Source organism: Castor canadensis, chromosome 12, assembly GCF_047511655.1.
Source record: "Castor canadensis chromosome 12, mCasCan1.hap1v2, whole genome shotgun sequence".
NCBI lineage: Eukaryota > Metazoa > Chordata > Mammalia > Rodentia > Castoridae > Castor > Castor canadensis.
Genome location: NC_133397.1, coordinates 57,609,525 through 57,625,732, shown reverse-complemented (window position 1 = coordinate 57,625,732; position 16,208 = coordinate 57,609,525). Strand labels below are relative to the sequence as shown.

The 16,208-nt window shown below is 43.6% G+C and overlaps 1 protein-coding gene across 2 annotated transcripts in view; it reads right to left on the bottom strand.

Moving 5' to 3' along the window:
* Positions 1–4,421, bottom strand: part of Meis1 (Meis homeobox 1) — a 133,888-nt gene extending 129,467 nt beyond the window's left edge. The window contains exons 1-2 of one of the 2 annotated variants that reach the window (XM_074049856.1): positions 3,033–4,421; positions 960–1,186 (exon numbers count right to left, since the gene is read on the bottom strand). In XM_074049856.1, the coding sequence (XP_073905957.1) occupies positions 960–1,186; positions 3,033–3,044 (239 nt within the window). In that variant the 5' untranslated portion in view covers positions 3,045–4,421. The remainder of the gene's footprint in view (positions 1–959; positions 1,187–3,032) is intronic. The other variant, XM_074049858.1, reaches the window with a different exon arrangement.
* Positions 4,422–16,208: the final 11,787 nt, after the last annotated feature.

The window sequence follows — 16,208 nt, the reverse complement described above, 5'->3', positions numbered from 1 at the left end:
AGTTATAGCTGCGGATAGAACGCTGGGATTTAAACAAGGCCATCGCACAAGGGACCAGAACATAAAGCAGAAAGATTCTTTCCCCTACGGGAAGGTCAGCGTTGGTTTTTTTTTTTTTTTTTCCTTAAGGAAAAACATAGAAACAAAAGTTGCTGCAAAGTAAAAAGGGGTCCCAAAATTCATCAGCACACAGTAGGCACAAGCGATTTCAAAAGGATTTCACTAGAGTAGGATCTAATGGGATGGCCGATGAGTACACGGTGTAAACCGCGGCCAGAAAACCTCAGGCCGAAGAGCAGCCCGCATTTTACTTCTTGATAAATCCTGTAGGTTTCGCCTTTAAACACAAAGTGCTAAAACATCTAGAAGTTTCCCAATGTCTCTAACAACTCCGGGCCAGCCCCTCTCCTTGACTTCAGTGGTCAAACCCCCTAAATGCAAAACACGTTCCCCCTTGTCTGACCTGCAACTGTCCTCCCATGACTTTATTGTGCAGTGGCAGAGCCAGCATACGGTTGCTGAGTAAACTGAGCAAGTCAGAACAATCAGTGGCTTAAAAGATTTTCCCTTAAACTAAAAGTTTCGTTCCAGCACAAAGACGCCTACGTTTAGAAACCCCCAACGCTCCTGAGAGAAGTCGAGCGAGGAAGAACTCCGATCCGCTGAGCCGGAGTCAGAGAGAGGTTGAGGAACCCTTAAGCAACTTCTTCCGCACTGGGACCCCTTTTCCGCCACCGCGGCGGCAGAGCGGCGCTAAGCCCCGCAGCAGGCGCGTGTGGCAATGGGGGACTTCGGAGATGGCAAGCCGCCTCCCCAAATCTTCCACGCTATGCGAATGAATACTCAACAGCTATGTACCTCCAATCCCGAGAGCTCTGACTTTCCTGTTACCAAGGGCACCGGGAAATATAGGGGAAGCATGGTGTCTCAACTACTTAACTGCTGCCCATTGTACCTACCCATAAATGGCATCTTTATCTCTCTTTAAAGCGTCATTGACAGAGGAGCCCATGCTGGGGGCCATGGCGTTGGTATGAGCTGTGTGCGGATACTGATGCGAGTGCAGAGGAGGCCCGTGGTTCAGGTGGTGGACCGGCTGCATGGACCTGGCTGCATGCGGGTCCCCATACATCGTGGAGGGGATGCCTACTCCATCCATGCCCCCGTAATGGGGTAGATCGTCGTACTGCATAACAAACAGGAGAGAAAGAAGGTTCAGAAGGCCAGGCGAGTAAATAGGGGAACCTAAAGGCACCTAGCTTATGTAAGGTCAGTCCAGCTGAATCCTTCAATCCGGAATTCCGTGGCCTTGCATCTCAAAGTTGACACTTCTATTTTTCAAATAATGTTTAAAGTAAAAAGTCTAGAATTCTATCTGTGCGACTCCTCTTAGATGAAGGTTCTTGCCCTAACTTGTGTCCCTATCGACTAGTTCAGAAATTCAGAATCCTCTGACAAGGAAGGGAGGAAGAAAGAAGGAAAGACAGAGAGGCATTTTCCCGGAGGGCGGAGGTAAAACGTGCATGTCTCTGGAGGAGGAAATTGAAAATCACAATAATAAAACGTGCCAGGACAGTGCAGCAAACCCGCCTAGTTTCACAGCCCCTTCACATCAGGGGGAATTAAAAAAAAAAAAAGTTACGATGGGAACAGCTACGCCAAGCACGTGAATTCAGACAGGCTTCTCATTTTATTTGCTGCCAGAGTGGGGTTGGGCAGTCCTGCAAGACAACTGCGTTTCCTTTGCTTTCCAAGACAAACTCTGTTAAATTATACAAAATGAACTGACCCCCTTGTATGAAAAACTCAAGTAAGGGTAGTTTTTCTGTACCTTACAGCTGAATTTAGAATTGGGCAATTTCTACCCAAAGTTAAAGAAAATCTCTAACTGAAGCAGTTAGTATATATATTTTAAAACTCTTACAAACTTTCCCCAAAAACCACAAATCAAGGACGTAAATGTTACTCATTAGGTTTAAAGCAAATTTGAAAGCAAATGCCCCACAAGTTCTGTCTTCCTCTTCCAGAAAAACTTTCATATAGATTGTCATTAATTTTTGTGCTAAATTGAACTATTTAGATTTTTCTAATTGCTTCATTCTAGGCAAGTTCTTTTCCCAAGATTCGGAGGTGGCGAGAGTGAAATGATTTTCAAAGAAAAGAGGAATTGCCACTTTCATCTCCTTAAAGCCAGAGGTGTGAAAAGAGTTTGGAAGAACGCTGACATTTGCCTGAACCAAAGGAGTAAAGAAAAATGTGTCAGCCTAGTAACTTTCTTTTGCAAACAGGGCTTTGAGGGCCAGGACACAAATTATGCAAGGAAGGCTTTTTGTAGACCCCCTTTCTTTTAAAAAACTACATCAGTTGGGTTGTCATTGTCTTACTTTACTCTCACTACATTTCCATTCAAATAGGAATATTGGGGAAATGAGTATTGCATTTTAAAAGTGGGTAGCTGGGTGCTTAGTATCCAATTAGTACAGGGCTTATCTAAGAAAAACTTGCAAAGTATTACTTGCATAAAAATACATGCAAATTAAAGTTACTTTTAAAAGATGAATTGTTTTTCCAGCCCCAAACCCTCTGTACTAATACAAAGTTATTTGTTTCAAAAAGCTAAATACTTCCAATGATATTAAAGATGAGCATAATCAATAACATATCAGAAGTTTTCAGCTCCTTTTTTCAATTTAAACATAGCTTTAAACTTCTGGTCCCTGAATGCTCAAATTATAGCATCGGGTATGTAGCGTTTTTGTTTTTGTTTTAAACAGATGATAGCTTGTTGTTGTATTTTATTTATATAGCTGTTGGTGATGAATCTATAGAAAACTTGATTACTTGAATTAACAACTAAAAGTAACATATATAAGTCTACAAATGCATTGAATAAATCCTCTCGCTTTAGGCCATGGCTTTAGGAGCCTCATTCAAAAAGAGAGAAAGAAAATAGGAAACTTTTTAGCAGTGTCTTTCAGCCACGTTTCAATTTAATCTCACATTTGAGTTCCACAATTGTTTTTAATACGTACCCTTTGCGCCATCGGCCTCTCTGGCTCCCTTCCTACTTCAACTTCTAATATATCCTCTTTAAGGCCAGTGTGAAAAGAAACAAATATGCAAACTCCCCCGGAAAAAAAAAAAAAAAGCACGACGAAAAATCCCTTAACGTCTCCAGCAATGTGAGCTGCTGGTCCCAGATCTTCGGTCTACCGGACCTGAAGCAAAGCGCCCGAGTCACTGAGCATAAAAGCGCTCCGTTTCCAAGACAGCAGCGGGGGCAAGGGAAAAAAAAAAAGCAGATCTTCTCTCCCCCAAAAATCAGTTTTTGACAAAAAAAAAAAAAAAAAAAGAGCGCCCCTCAGACCCAACTACCAAATCTCATGGCTTTCTGCCACTCCAGCTGTCAATCACAGGCGAGGTTGTCAACGTGGTGAATGAATGATCATCCGTTCTGTCTTCTTCTGGTCAGAACACCTCAAATGTTAATATTCAAATGCACAAAGCCCTAGCGCTCGCTTCCCTTGAATCAGTCCTAATTCCTAATCAGTTTCTTCTCTCTCTCTCTCTCTCTCTCTCTCTCTCTCTCTCTTTCTCTTTCTCTCTCTCTCTCTCTCCCTCTTTGCAACTGCTGCACTGAAGGGAGATTAGAGAAGGAGGGTTAAAAAAAATGTCTGTCTGAGTTTGTCTTAAAGGAGCCACGATCGATGCTGCCCGCTTGCAGTCCCCGTGCGTGTGTAAAGTGTGTGTTGCACAGGCGGAGAGGTGGATTCCGACCAGAATGCTAGAACCCGGAAGTAGTGGTGGCCATAACAGGTCGCGTCTTACACAATGCATTGGGCTGCAGCAAGTAGGCTCCTCGGCAGGGGTGGGTGCGCGAAGCGAGCTCTGGCCGCACTGGAGAGGCAGAAAGGCGCTCCATTAAATCGCACGCCCAGGCACAAACACCACACACACAGGGCACACGCACACGAACGCAGGCTGTAGCTCCCGGCCGCCGGCTCTATTTTCAGTATTCTTTTCTCTCCTTCCCCCTCCAGACTCTCTCCCCAAAGCCGACTCTCTTGAAATAAATTGGGAATAAACGCGGGGCAGGCAGCAGCGGGAGTTATTTTTGCACGGGGCTCCGCGTATTAGAGACTTCAAGACTTTCCTCGAAATTATTGGGGTCTGCCAGTATTTTTCGGGGCGGGGGTAACTGGATTCTCAGAACTAGACTCCCCAAGGAGAAAAGTCAAACCGGGAGCAAGGAGAAGAGAAGCCGGAGCTGGACTGGAAAAGGCTCTGTTCAGGAGTCCTGAGAACATGGGGTGGAGGTAGCCCGGGCTTTCTGCAGACCCAGCTTAGAGTTTTTCGCTGTCAGAGGCGAACGCCTGTCCGGAGGAAAGGAAACGCTTGCATTTTGTCACTTTGGGTCTGGATGCCCCCACCTCCTCACCCCGGCAGCCCCCAGCCCCAGCCCCGGCGTCCTGCGCGAAGTGAGAGAGGAAGGGAGGGAACAATGAGCTGAGCGCTGGGAATGTGCCCCCAGCGCCTGTTTACAAACACCAAGCTATTTATGATCGCCGGAAAACGAAACTTGACGCGGGCACAGAGCAGCCCAGACCTCGCAGGCGGAGCCGGGGCCGGGGAGCCGCGGGGAGGGAGGCTCTTTTTCCGATTCGCTCGGGGCGAGGCAGCTGTGCGCTCAGGGCGCGGCGCGACGGGGCCGGAGCGTTGGGCTCCGGCTGCGGCCGCGACTGCCTTTGTCTTCGAGGCGCCGAGGGGCTCCAGCCTCGGCCTTCCTCGGGCCTGGAGGGTCTACGCGCCCCCAACTCTTTCCCCCGCGACACGCCGCGCTTTCCTCCCTAGACCTTCATCCCTGCATCCTGTTTTTTTGTCCTCTACGCGGCCGGGCAAAAACTCCCAGTTCCTGAGAAAAAGAAATCCACTTCGGGAGCTGAGATTTCAGACAAAAGCTGCCACTACCCACAACTCGGAGTCTCCAATCAGACGCTGGTTTTAACTTTCTCCCTTTGAATACCTATTCTCTAGACTTTCCATTTTTTTATTCTCCCACTCTAAGCTGGTCCTTTATTATTCTACTTTGTGGCATTTAATCTTTATTTCTGACCGCCCGGCTCTGATCGGCCGAAATGGCTCAACCGCAGCAGCTTCACCAGCAGCTGGAAACCTCACATCCCAAGCAGAGCTAGCAGCTCGCTCGGCTCGGAGAGGATTTTCCCCCCTCCCTCCAGCTGAAACCTCGCAGAAAACTCCCCCTGCGGTCGCCTGGAAAATGAGCTCACCCAAATCTCGGTAGGCAGCAGTGGAGGAGGGCTCGGCCAATCAGGAGGCGCCCCCGCCCAGGCGGCCGCGCATTGGCTGCGGGGAAAATCAATTATCAAATAATCGATCAGCAGGGAGCTTCGATCTGCCAGGAAAGCAAACTGCCAGTCCAGATTCCCGCCCTGAAGGTGGCCAAAAAGGCTGACTCCCTCAAAGTAGCCATCCCGCTCTCCCATCACCCCATCCCACCCTGCCAGCTGCGAACCGAACCCTCACCCCCGGGGAGGGGGGCTAGGTAATGGGATGAGTTTTGAGAAAGATGAGGGGGCTCCCTTACACGCGGAAGTTGTTTGGAAATCTTTAGAAGCTCAAAAATGTGTTGAAGCAACTCTTAGGCGCAAAGTAAAAAAGAATTTGCATCCATTCGCGAGGAAGTACTCAAGTTTCTATTGAGTGGGCTTCCAAGGAGCAGGGAGGATACAGGGTGGTCATTAGAGAACATAGATATGGAGTCAGGTTCCACCAAGCGCATGTAACCCTCCCTGGGCGACATCTATGCTTCTTTTAGCACTCTGTACAAGTCCATGCGTGGTTGGTTCGCCCCCCAAAAAAGCCTAGCAGATGAGCCTCCCCAGCCTCATACAGGCCACCCTGCCCCCAACACCGAATTTGCTCAATGTGTGCCTGAAGAGCTGACATGTTCTCCCAAAACCTTCAGAGGTGCTTTGCCTTGAACGAAATCAACTGCATGTATATATACATATACATATACATATACAGTCCCAAGATCTTTTATCATTTGCTTCTCTGTCTTCTCTCTGTCTCACACTTTCTTATTGTTTGTCTTCCACACTCAAGTTTTAACATCTTTCACTTTTCTCACCACATACTTGTGTAGTTTTCTGGCACAATCGCCCAGATATATCTATCACTTGGGAGGTTAAGGCAGGCCAGGCCTGTGCGTCAAAGCCAGGGAAAGTGGGGGGCAGGTGAAATACCACTTGCCTTTATGATCATGCCTGATCAAGTCTCCCCCCACCTCCCGCACCCTCATGTGAACTTGAAAGCAGAATTTCAGGCTAAGATGGAACCTCCCGGTTTCAGGAAGGCGAGTTTTGCTTAATATTTGGGAAGCTACGGTGGCTGGGCCAAGCAGCACATTTCTTTTCCGATTATGGAGAGGACTAAGCTGGGCAGGCAGCCTGCAAGCCTTTCCCGAACTCCTGGCGTCTTCGGCCCACACCTGAGCGCGTTCCCACCGCTGTTCAGGGGATGTGAACGCAGTCTGTCCAGCAAGGCCAACCAGGCATCAGCGCGACTGGAGGGTCCAGGGGGACAAAGGGGGGAGGTATCAATCAGATACTGACATGGGCACATCTACGTTTACGATCCTTAAATGAACTGCGAGGGAAATTGTGTAAGTATAATTTAACTGAGAGAAATTTACTGCGAAATACATTTATATGACTATGGTCTTTAACAGCCCTGGGGATTCTCAGGCAAACTTTGTGGGTTTGAAGTTACTTCAACTCTGCGTCCACGTTTTCAAGTTTGGAAAAGGTCAGTTTTGATATACAGTGTATATTTCTAACAACAAGATTTATTTTGTATTGTTACTTTCCAATAAATATTTCTTTGGTGTTCTATCCGAAAAGACAAAAGAACATTGAAGTCACTCTTTTCAAATATAACCCAAATCTTAAAAGCAAGGGGATGTCTACCTGTGCTTTCACTATGATCTGTCAGATTATTCTAAAAATGTACTTTAAATTACCTACATATAGATTTTCCTTAAAGAATGAGATAGTTTGAGTTTATAAGCTTAAAATAAACCCCTGTTAGGTTTGAAATGTGTCTTTCCATTTATAAGTGTGAACCTAAAACTACTTCTAGGCCTTTATACGATTAATTCTGAACAATCAAGGGACTAAAACACTTTTACAATGTAATTACAGTAGTACAAATTGTTTGCCCAAACCTCATTCTGGATAAGGATTTTACAATTAGCAAACAGTTATTACAGTTGGGACTTGCTGAGAGAAATTGCACAGAGGACGTCTCGAGTTGCAATATAGTAGCCATAAAAAAAAAAAACCTCCTTTAGCAGGGCAGCAATTAATCATCTATTAAAAGGAAAAAGTGAAGGGACAGTTCTAGGCATCTTAGTAAACTACTGACGGTATTTATGCCTGCTCTGTGACAGCATCCATGCTAAGTTTATTTTAGGTGCTTACTTTTTTAAGGTAATAACAGTTTTATTCTGAAAAAAATCCTGGCCTGGTGAACAGTTCTGGCACTTAGCCCTAGCTCTTGCGATGCAGGCCTCCCTTTCTCTGTTTGCCCTCCATATCCCAAAGCATCTTCCCAAAGATAGAGAATAGGGACTAAACAGAGGCAGGCTGAGCCCTTGGTGTCTATTGTTTATAGCCTCCTATTGGGAGGCATTTGAAGCAAGCAGTGCTCCTCTAGGCTGTTGGTACGGTAGTTTTAGAAACTCCCCCATAACTTTCTGTTCTCCTGTAAGGAATTGTGGCTTTCCAAAGCTCATATCCTGAGTTAGGCTTTTGTCTCAAAAGTTCACAACTGATGAGTCAGCTCAAAAACCCTCTGAAATTAAAAAGGCACCTCTTAAGGTGAAATGTGTGTGTATTTGCCAGCCCAGAATAAACAAAAGCCCGTTAATCAATGGAGTTTGGCAGCTGTGTTCACAGAATGATAAGGGTTTATCATCTGCCACCTAACTTTAAGATGCCTGTTAAAATGTTTTGATTGCTTTTTAGGTTGTCCTGGGGTGTGGAGGCCTGGGATTTGTACTTCAAGAACATCCATCCCCAGAATTTCACCCCCACACGAGCATTTGCATTTCAAAAAACAGAAATAAGGGGAGGAGAAGATGGTTTAAAGAAAATAGATTTGAAATCTAGTGGAGATAATAAAGGAATGCTGGAGATAAGAGCCTGGATGTGATAGGAGAAAGGTACCAAGAAGTCAAAGCTAATGAATGGCTGCGAGAAAAGTGAAATAAACTAGGTAGAGGTCTGTTAAAAGGAGAAACCCGGTTGGGTGATATGAAAGGGGGTTAAACCAGAGGATTAGGGAGGACGTTAATTAAGTGCCCCAAAGCAATCCAGGCTATAAGGACTTGGGGGGGGGATTTGTTTACTACATTTTGCTTCAGAAAACAAAGACTGTCTGGGTCCAGTTCAGAAGTCAATGAGAGGTCAGCTGAAGCTCTTGGACCACTGCAGAAAAAATATCTAACTCATTATATTCTGACTGCATAACACAAAAGTTTAGGAAAACAATTTTTGTTGTGTGTATGTGTGTGTGTGTGCATGTGTGTGCTTTCTTTACTACTTTTCTATTTCAAATCATTAAAGCGCTTTGGTCTCTAGAGGGGGAAAAACTACACTGGTTAACATAATTACCAGCTCTGACATTTTCAGAAGTTATAGAGGTCTTTTATTAATTAAATGGAGGGCTTAATAAAATATTCCTAATAAAATTTATGGTTGTCTTAAAACTTTCTAAACAGTGCTATAAATTCTTAATAAAATTAACTGGGAAATGAGTTATTAGCCTACACTTTACCCTCCCCCCAACCCCAACATAAGGAGTGTCTGAAAAATGAAAAGAAATAGAAGCCTTTTAGTAAAATGTAAATATCAGCCAAAGTCATACATTGCACTAGAAGAGGCAGAGAGAACTTCAACTGTTATTTCTAATGGTCTTATCTTCCAACAGCATCCAAAAGTTCCTCATAAAACTTCATCAAGAGAATTTCTTCCCCTTCTTTGCTGTATATTATACGTACATGTATACGGAAGTCCATTTGAAACTCAAAATTTTGGACTGAGTTGTACGTTAAATGTCATTAAAAAAAAACATAGACACAGCACACAAAATTCTATAGAATGTTGAAGGCCCAGGTTGCTAGTACTTTCTTTATCCATTAGAAGATAATTAAAAATAAAATGCCTTGTAATTTCTCTCGATTTAATTTTTTTAAAGACCTTAACAAAATTTTCAATAGTATTTCCCCTTCATTGACAAGCCAGTATGTTTTCTGAAGAAGCATTTTGTTGAGCAGATTTGCAAAACTTTGGTGAGTTATCTTAATTTTTGAGATTCTTCTCTGCTTCATAGATCCAATGCTAGCTGACTGGCTGTTTAAAAGAACAGCACACTGGCATACACTCTAAACCTGACCAAACAGCCTGGGTGAATTATTTAGCATTTAAAGGCTTGATCTTTTGTGCCGTCTACTGGACAATGGAAAAACTGCAGTATCAATGACTTAAACTTTTCCCTTGTCCAGTTTAATGAAGGTGGGGGGTTGGGATAAGGGGTGTGGAGTGGTGGTGAGATTTGGTGCTGATAATTACTAAGAGAGAGTCAGAGGATCTGAGACTCACCAGGCAAGTTTGTGGTTCAATGTCTTTCAAATTGAAGGATAGGACATTATGTCCAGTATAGGTGTAACTAAGCCACTTGACTAAGGCATAAGGTCCAAAACTAAAACCTACATGGAATATAGCTCTCTCTCTCTCTCTCTTTCTCTCTTTCTCTCTGTGTGTGTGTGTGTGTGTGTGTGTGTGCATGTACACACCCAGATTGGGAGAAGACAGCCTGTTGCTTGACTCTGAGTATGAATTTGTTTGACAGTCCAGTTCAGGTATCTACTATCTGGATAATCCAAGAAGTACAAATTAATTCTTGGAATCTGGAACACTACACTGGCATTGCTCAGTAATCAAGAAAATCACTTTTAGGATGGGGGAAGTGAAACTGGTAATCAGAAAACCTTAGTGTAGCTCCCCTTTGGCAGTTCTGGATGAAAATGTGGAATAAGTGTTTTCACTAAGGAAGCATAAGTGGCTGACAGTGTGGGTAAAAGTCACAGTCAGATGCCCTTATATAACAGAAGCTGTTTGATGTTCCTGTAGCATTAAAATATTGTATACATTTTGGTTATGATTTTTAAGTTGTTTATGGAGAGCAAGCATTGTGGAAGCTTTGGAATGGGGGGAAGCATGAAGCTGACTTTGACGTCTGATATTGACACACTATCTGAAATTATCACAATTACCATAGAGAAGTAATTTTGTGACTTAAGAAACAAAGCCCAATGTCCCCACCATCATCACACACAACCAAATGGAGATGTCAAGCTGATTTTGATCTGAAACATAAGACTTATAGCTCACCTGATTTTCTGAAGTTAAAATTCCCACATTGCATTTTAATAAAGCCTAGGGCATATGACTAGTTATTTAGTGTACTTTCAATAAAAACATCATAGTGAAAAGGAGACCACTTCAGGACACTTTATTGAGACATAAATATATTTCAATGATGTTCAAATACACATTTTGATGTGGCACTATGTCAGAGTGATTTTGAAATAGTGCATTAAATGTAGATATATCGGAGAACTTGGACTGGCATGGACTGCTGAAAGCAGTGACATTGCTAGCATGGCAGCTCAGAATGGCTTCAGTTTTCCACAGAAATGGTGGCATTATTGGTGAGTTTCTCTTAAATTTTAGTATAAACAACCAAACTGTGAATGGTTGTTATTTTATGAGCTGCTGTCTATTCCATATTAAAAAAAAAAAAAACAACCAAACCCCTTCCTAATAATAGTTGAAAAACTTAGAAAATTCCTCCAGGAACTAATCACAAGTGAAACACAAGTTTGATATATTCCTAATAATGAAAGGACTGAGGCTGGAAGAGATCTGGCCGACCTGCTCTGGTCACCAATTGCAAACATTTACCTTTGAAAGTCACTGAACGAGCCAGACTGGCCACGTTTAGAATTTATGTTCGACTGGATAAGGGGGCATATTTTGTGAAAACCTTCAGGCAAAAATCGTACTGATTACTCAAAAATAAATATTTTAACATTTCATTGAGTTATCTAATGAATAAGAAAATCATCGAAGGCTTCCTGCAGCTCAGAAAGAATTGTAGTATCGTGGAAAACACCAGGAAAGAACCAGAAGAAACTGAAGGACGCCTGCTGAGCAGTTAGTTATTCGGTTGTGACTATCTCAAAACGCACTTTTCTGTGTCCTTATTTAAAAATGAAAAATAAATACCATCTTTCCTTGTCTTTTAAAACAAATTCACTATAGTTATGCTTGCTAAAAATCATTTTCCCGGGCAATTTATTCGAGAAAGAGCCAATTTGAAAACGTGGAACTAATGGAGAAGTCCACGAATAAGCCGCAAATCTCTTGGAAGCCAAGCCCACAGCTCGACCAGGCGCCCCTTCTTCCCAGCTCACCGAGAATAATTTCATTTACTGCCAGTTCGGCAGCCACTGCCTGGCCCCTTTATCCGGACCTCTCACCGCATAGCGTTCAGCAGGGCTGCCCTACGCGATAGCCGGCTTATTTCGGGGTGCGGGTCCCCGCGTCCCCCGGCGCCCTTCGCGCGATCGGGTCCCGGAGCCCCCGGGAAGCCAGCACCCCCGGAAGCGTGGACCCCCCCTGGGGTAGGGTGGGATCCTCCGGAAACTACCTTTCTAGCAGCTGGGGTTGGGAAATCGCTCACACCTGGTTTGGGGCAGGGGAGGAGTTGGGGGGGGGTGGGACGTGTCCCCTAGGAAGAGGAAAAGGTCCCCTTTTCTGCCAGCTGCCTGCTTCCTATCTTCTTTTTGGGGGTCCGCCTCAGCCTCTGCCGGAGGGAGTGGATCAGGCCTGTGCGGTCGGGGGTGGCAGCCAGGGAGTCAGAAAGCCAGGACCCTCGAACAAGGACGCGGCGCTCCGGCCTCCGCCTTCCGCTTCGTGGGGCTTAGCACCCGAGGGCGCCTTTCTTCCCAGCAGGACTTCGGGACCCCAGATCCTCCACCCCCGCCTCTGCCTCCTTGGCCTAATTCTAGAAACTTCTCGCCTGCATTCCTGGACGGCTCTTCCTTCCCTAGCGGCGCCGGGCTGCCGCCCCTGAGCGGGCTCCCCTTTGTAGGTCAAGTGCGCTCTGCGAGTCTGTCTGGGCGCGGGAGCCTTTGGGGACCCCCCTCCCTGCGTGCCCTCTGCGGCCGCGGCGCCGCCCTGGAGGGGCTGGGATAAGTGCGTGTTAGTGGCCGAGGTTAGGATTTCAGGTGTGCTAACAGATCAGAGGCCGCGGAGGACCGTGTAGAGACCGTGCGGTTCCTTCTGCACTGCTCCGGCCGCCGCCAAGAATCACCACCCGCCGTGATCCGTGCGCCCGCGCGTGGATCCGAGACCCAGGGGAGGAGAGGAGTGGGGGAGAAGGGCGGGGGCTATGGAGGACTGGGAAAGAGAAGCCGGGAGAGGATGGGAGAGGGAGGAAAAGAGACGGAGACGCAAACCCTGAGAGGGAGACGGAGATAGGGGCAGAAGCAGTCAGGCAACCGACCAAAGGCTGGCTCACTGCCTGGAAGCTGCAAAACGCGTTCTGTTCCCCGTGTGTTGCGTCTGCACACGTGTATGTGCATACCGACTTTCCTAAATAGTTCAGAAGAGCTATTTGTGCATCCCTTTGCCCACATTTGGAGAGAAAAGTGTGTGTGTGTGTGTGTGTGTGTGAGAGAGAGAGAGAGAGAGAGAGAGAGAGAGAGAGAGAGAGAGAGAGAGAGAGAGAGAGAGAGAGAAAATATGGAGACTGAGGCCAGAGGCAAATACTAACACTCTGCCTTACCCAACTCAGAAAAGATAATCCTGCTCTGGGCTGGGCAGGTGTGAGGTGATTGCTTTGCTTGGGGCTCACTTTTCCCCACCTTTCCCCCACCATAGAGAATTTCAGGGTTGATTAGCCAAAGCACTTCATGCCATTTGCCCATTTCACAGATGAGCAAGTGAAGATTCAGAGAACCTAAGTAACAACATATCCAATTTCTTCTGTTTCTTTTTGCATGCCTGGTAATTCTCTTCAATATATTCCCCCAACTCTGTTTATTTACTTCTTTATTGAGAGCACTGGGGTTTGGACTCAGGGCCTCACACCCGCTAGGCAGGCCCTCTCCCACGAGAGCCATTCTGCCAGCCATTTTTTGTGTTGGATATTTTCAGGATAGGGGCTCTCAAACTATTTGCAGGGCTGGCACCCAACTATGATCCTCCTGATCTCTGCCTACAGAGCAGCTAGGATTACAGGGGTGATCTGGTGCCCAAGCTATTCCCCCAATTCTTAAAGAAGAATCACAAGTACATAAGAAGTCTTTCCTATTCTTTTCCTAAGAAGACTGGAGGTTTGTACCTGCAGTCTGTGTCAGAAGCACCTGGGTGTGGGAGTGTGGGCTGAATGGTCACTCGTTCCCCTTCCCTTGTCCTAACACTAACTTCATTGCTGAGCCCCTTTCCACCTGCTGAAGACTTCTCCAGGCAGGGAGCCCAAAGAAAAGAAGGAAACAGAGAGAGCTTGGATTTTATGGTGATACTGCTGGAATCTCCTAGGGCTTGCTCTTCTACTGCCTCTGAAAAATACCCAAATTCAACCAAACCAAACCAAATAAACAACTACCTCAAGGCTTTTGCATTGACTTCCTGTGACTGAGTGACCTTAGGCTCAAAACTGGGCCAGGTCACCCAGGGCAGGAGTGGAACCTTCACTGTTTCCTCCAGGATTAAAAACAACATGCCTTCTACACTGTCCCCATCAGGAGCATGTATTTCAAGGATTCAGGAAGAAACTTCATAGAATCTAAAAGCACATAATACCCTATTGGAACATATAGGTATTATCTTGACAAAAATAGCATTTTATTCCTGCTCCTCTGAGTCCTACTGCCACTTATTCTACCATACTCTTCACAAAGACATCCTGTATCTTCTGTGGGCAAAGTAGGTAGTGAGTTGACTTTTCTAGTGCTGAAATGTTTTTAAGTTTAGCTTCAAATTTTGCTTCTAAAACAAATTTTGCCCTCTTTCCCCCATTGCCTGATTGCTTTTAGGCTTGTATTCTAAATTTTTTTATTACCTTGAATTTTGTCATGAAATTTGCTTATTGACTGGTTATCTATAATCATCTATGTTTATTTTGCCTTTAAAAAAGTCTATGAGGTTTTTTTCTTATAATTTATTGAATAGCAACAAAACTAGTGTAACACTCTTTGAGATTTAAAATATGGTGACATTCGTGTCTTAGCACAGCTTTTATGATAAGGATGGTGCTATGTTCTTAAGTACTTGTAGATTCACACATCTTTCAGTTAAAACTCTTGAGGAGCTGAGACCTTTGCAATCAACTGTACTGTAAGGTATTTTATTTGCAATCACTTAGTGATTATAGGCTGAAACAGAAGAATACTTTTGGAAATCAGTTCTATTAGAAAAAACTCTGTACATGCAAAAATTCCCAATCAAGACTCCAGGTAGTAGCATCTAGGAAGAGTGACAGAGAACTCAGCTGGAATTTTAGCTTAGTCACTAATGGACTGATTGAATTTAAAGTAGTTAATCACCTGCAAAATGAATTGATTATAATCTTTTGATCTCTAAGTGCATTTTGATTCTTGTATGTAATGATTATATATTATAAAGCAGACAAAGTGAATTGCTTCAAAATCAACAAAAATGCCTGGTATTAGGAATCATGATAATGCCTATTTCAGAGTAAAGTTTGAAGAGGTCAATACCTTGGAATTGCATTGGAGAAAGTTATTCTAAGGTAGTGTTTCCCTGACTTGACTTTAGCCATTCACTTCCAACCTTAAGGGTTTGCCCTGTTCTAATGTCCTTTGAATGACCAGTTATTCTTAGAAAACAAAAAATAGTCTCACCTAAAATAACAGTCTTTGAGGTTTAAACTTTAGTAACATTCTGAAAAATACTTCACCTTTGTCTTTTGTTTGTAGTATTGTAGGGCAAGAGATAATTTAGCCATAGATTTTATTTCTTTATACCTAGTATGGTATAATCTCAGAAAACTAAATGCCATTTGCTTGACGTTTTTGTTCTGTTTTATTTATTTGTAAACATGGCATTGAGCTAAAAATAGTGATTTGCTGACACAACGATACACATAAATGTATTTTAAAGTGAAACTAAGCATTATGGTTAGAATTTCTTTCCTACTTTTCCTAATGCAGAATACAATAGATACACTAATACATTCAGAACAATTAATTTTGATATTTGTACCTAAGTAATCTTTCCCTTACTTTGAGAAACAATAACCTGAGTCTATCTTAATCTGTTCAATATGCCACATTCTAACGGATTCAACTTCATTTATCAGCATGACCAAGTACGACTCAACAAATACTGCACAATGACCACAGAAAAGAATATTCTGTATGGAAAGAAATGAACACTAATGATTGAGAAAAAAAATGAATTCCAATTTTAGGAAGAAATCAGCACCAATGTTTTACAATTTTGCTTTGGTATTTAAAATAGAAGTATATCTTGTAAAACTTTTATTACTGCAAAATTGTTGGTATCATCAAATTCTATGAACTCTTCACTTTATACAACAGCATTCTGAAACATAATCACTACAATTTTAGACATTTGGAAAGCCAAAATTTGTGATAATAATGGGAATTTTTGGAAAATATACCCAGTTCTATAAAAATGATATCATTTCTTATAAAAATCTTTAAAACACTGAAATCTGAAATTCTTGTGCTTTAAATTCCAGAGAAGGCAAACATAAATGCTTCCACTTTGGACTTTTGCTTTTTAAATTAATTCTTAGCTACTCCTTATTTGAGAGTCTCCTGGCAAGGAAATCAAGTGTCAGAAGTATTCCTTAATACCTCCAGGCACTGTAACCTCCAGATAGTGGTCTCAAAGTTTAAAGATGACAACGGTAGGTCTTTGTTGAAAGACACACCTGAAAGAACTAAAGTAAACAAAAAGATGTCAAAAAGCATAGGGCTCTTTTTTATTACCCTCAGATTTTGTTTGGACATTTGTGTGTCTTTTAGAAGTTAAAACACTTAATCTTTTTTCCACTGGCCAGACAAC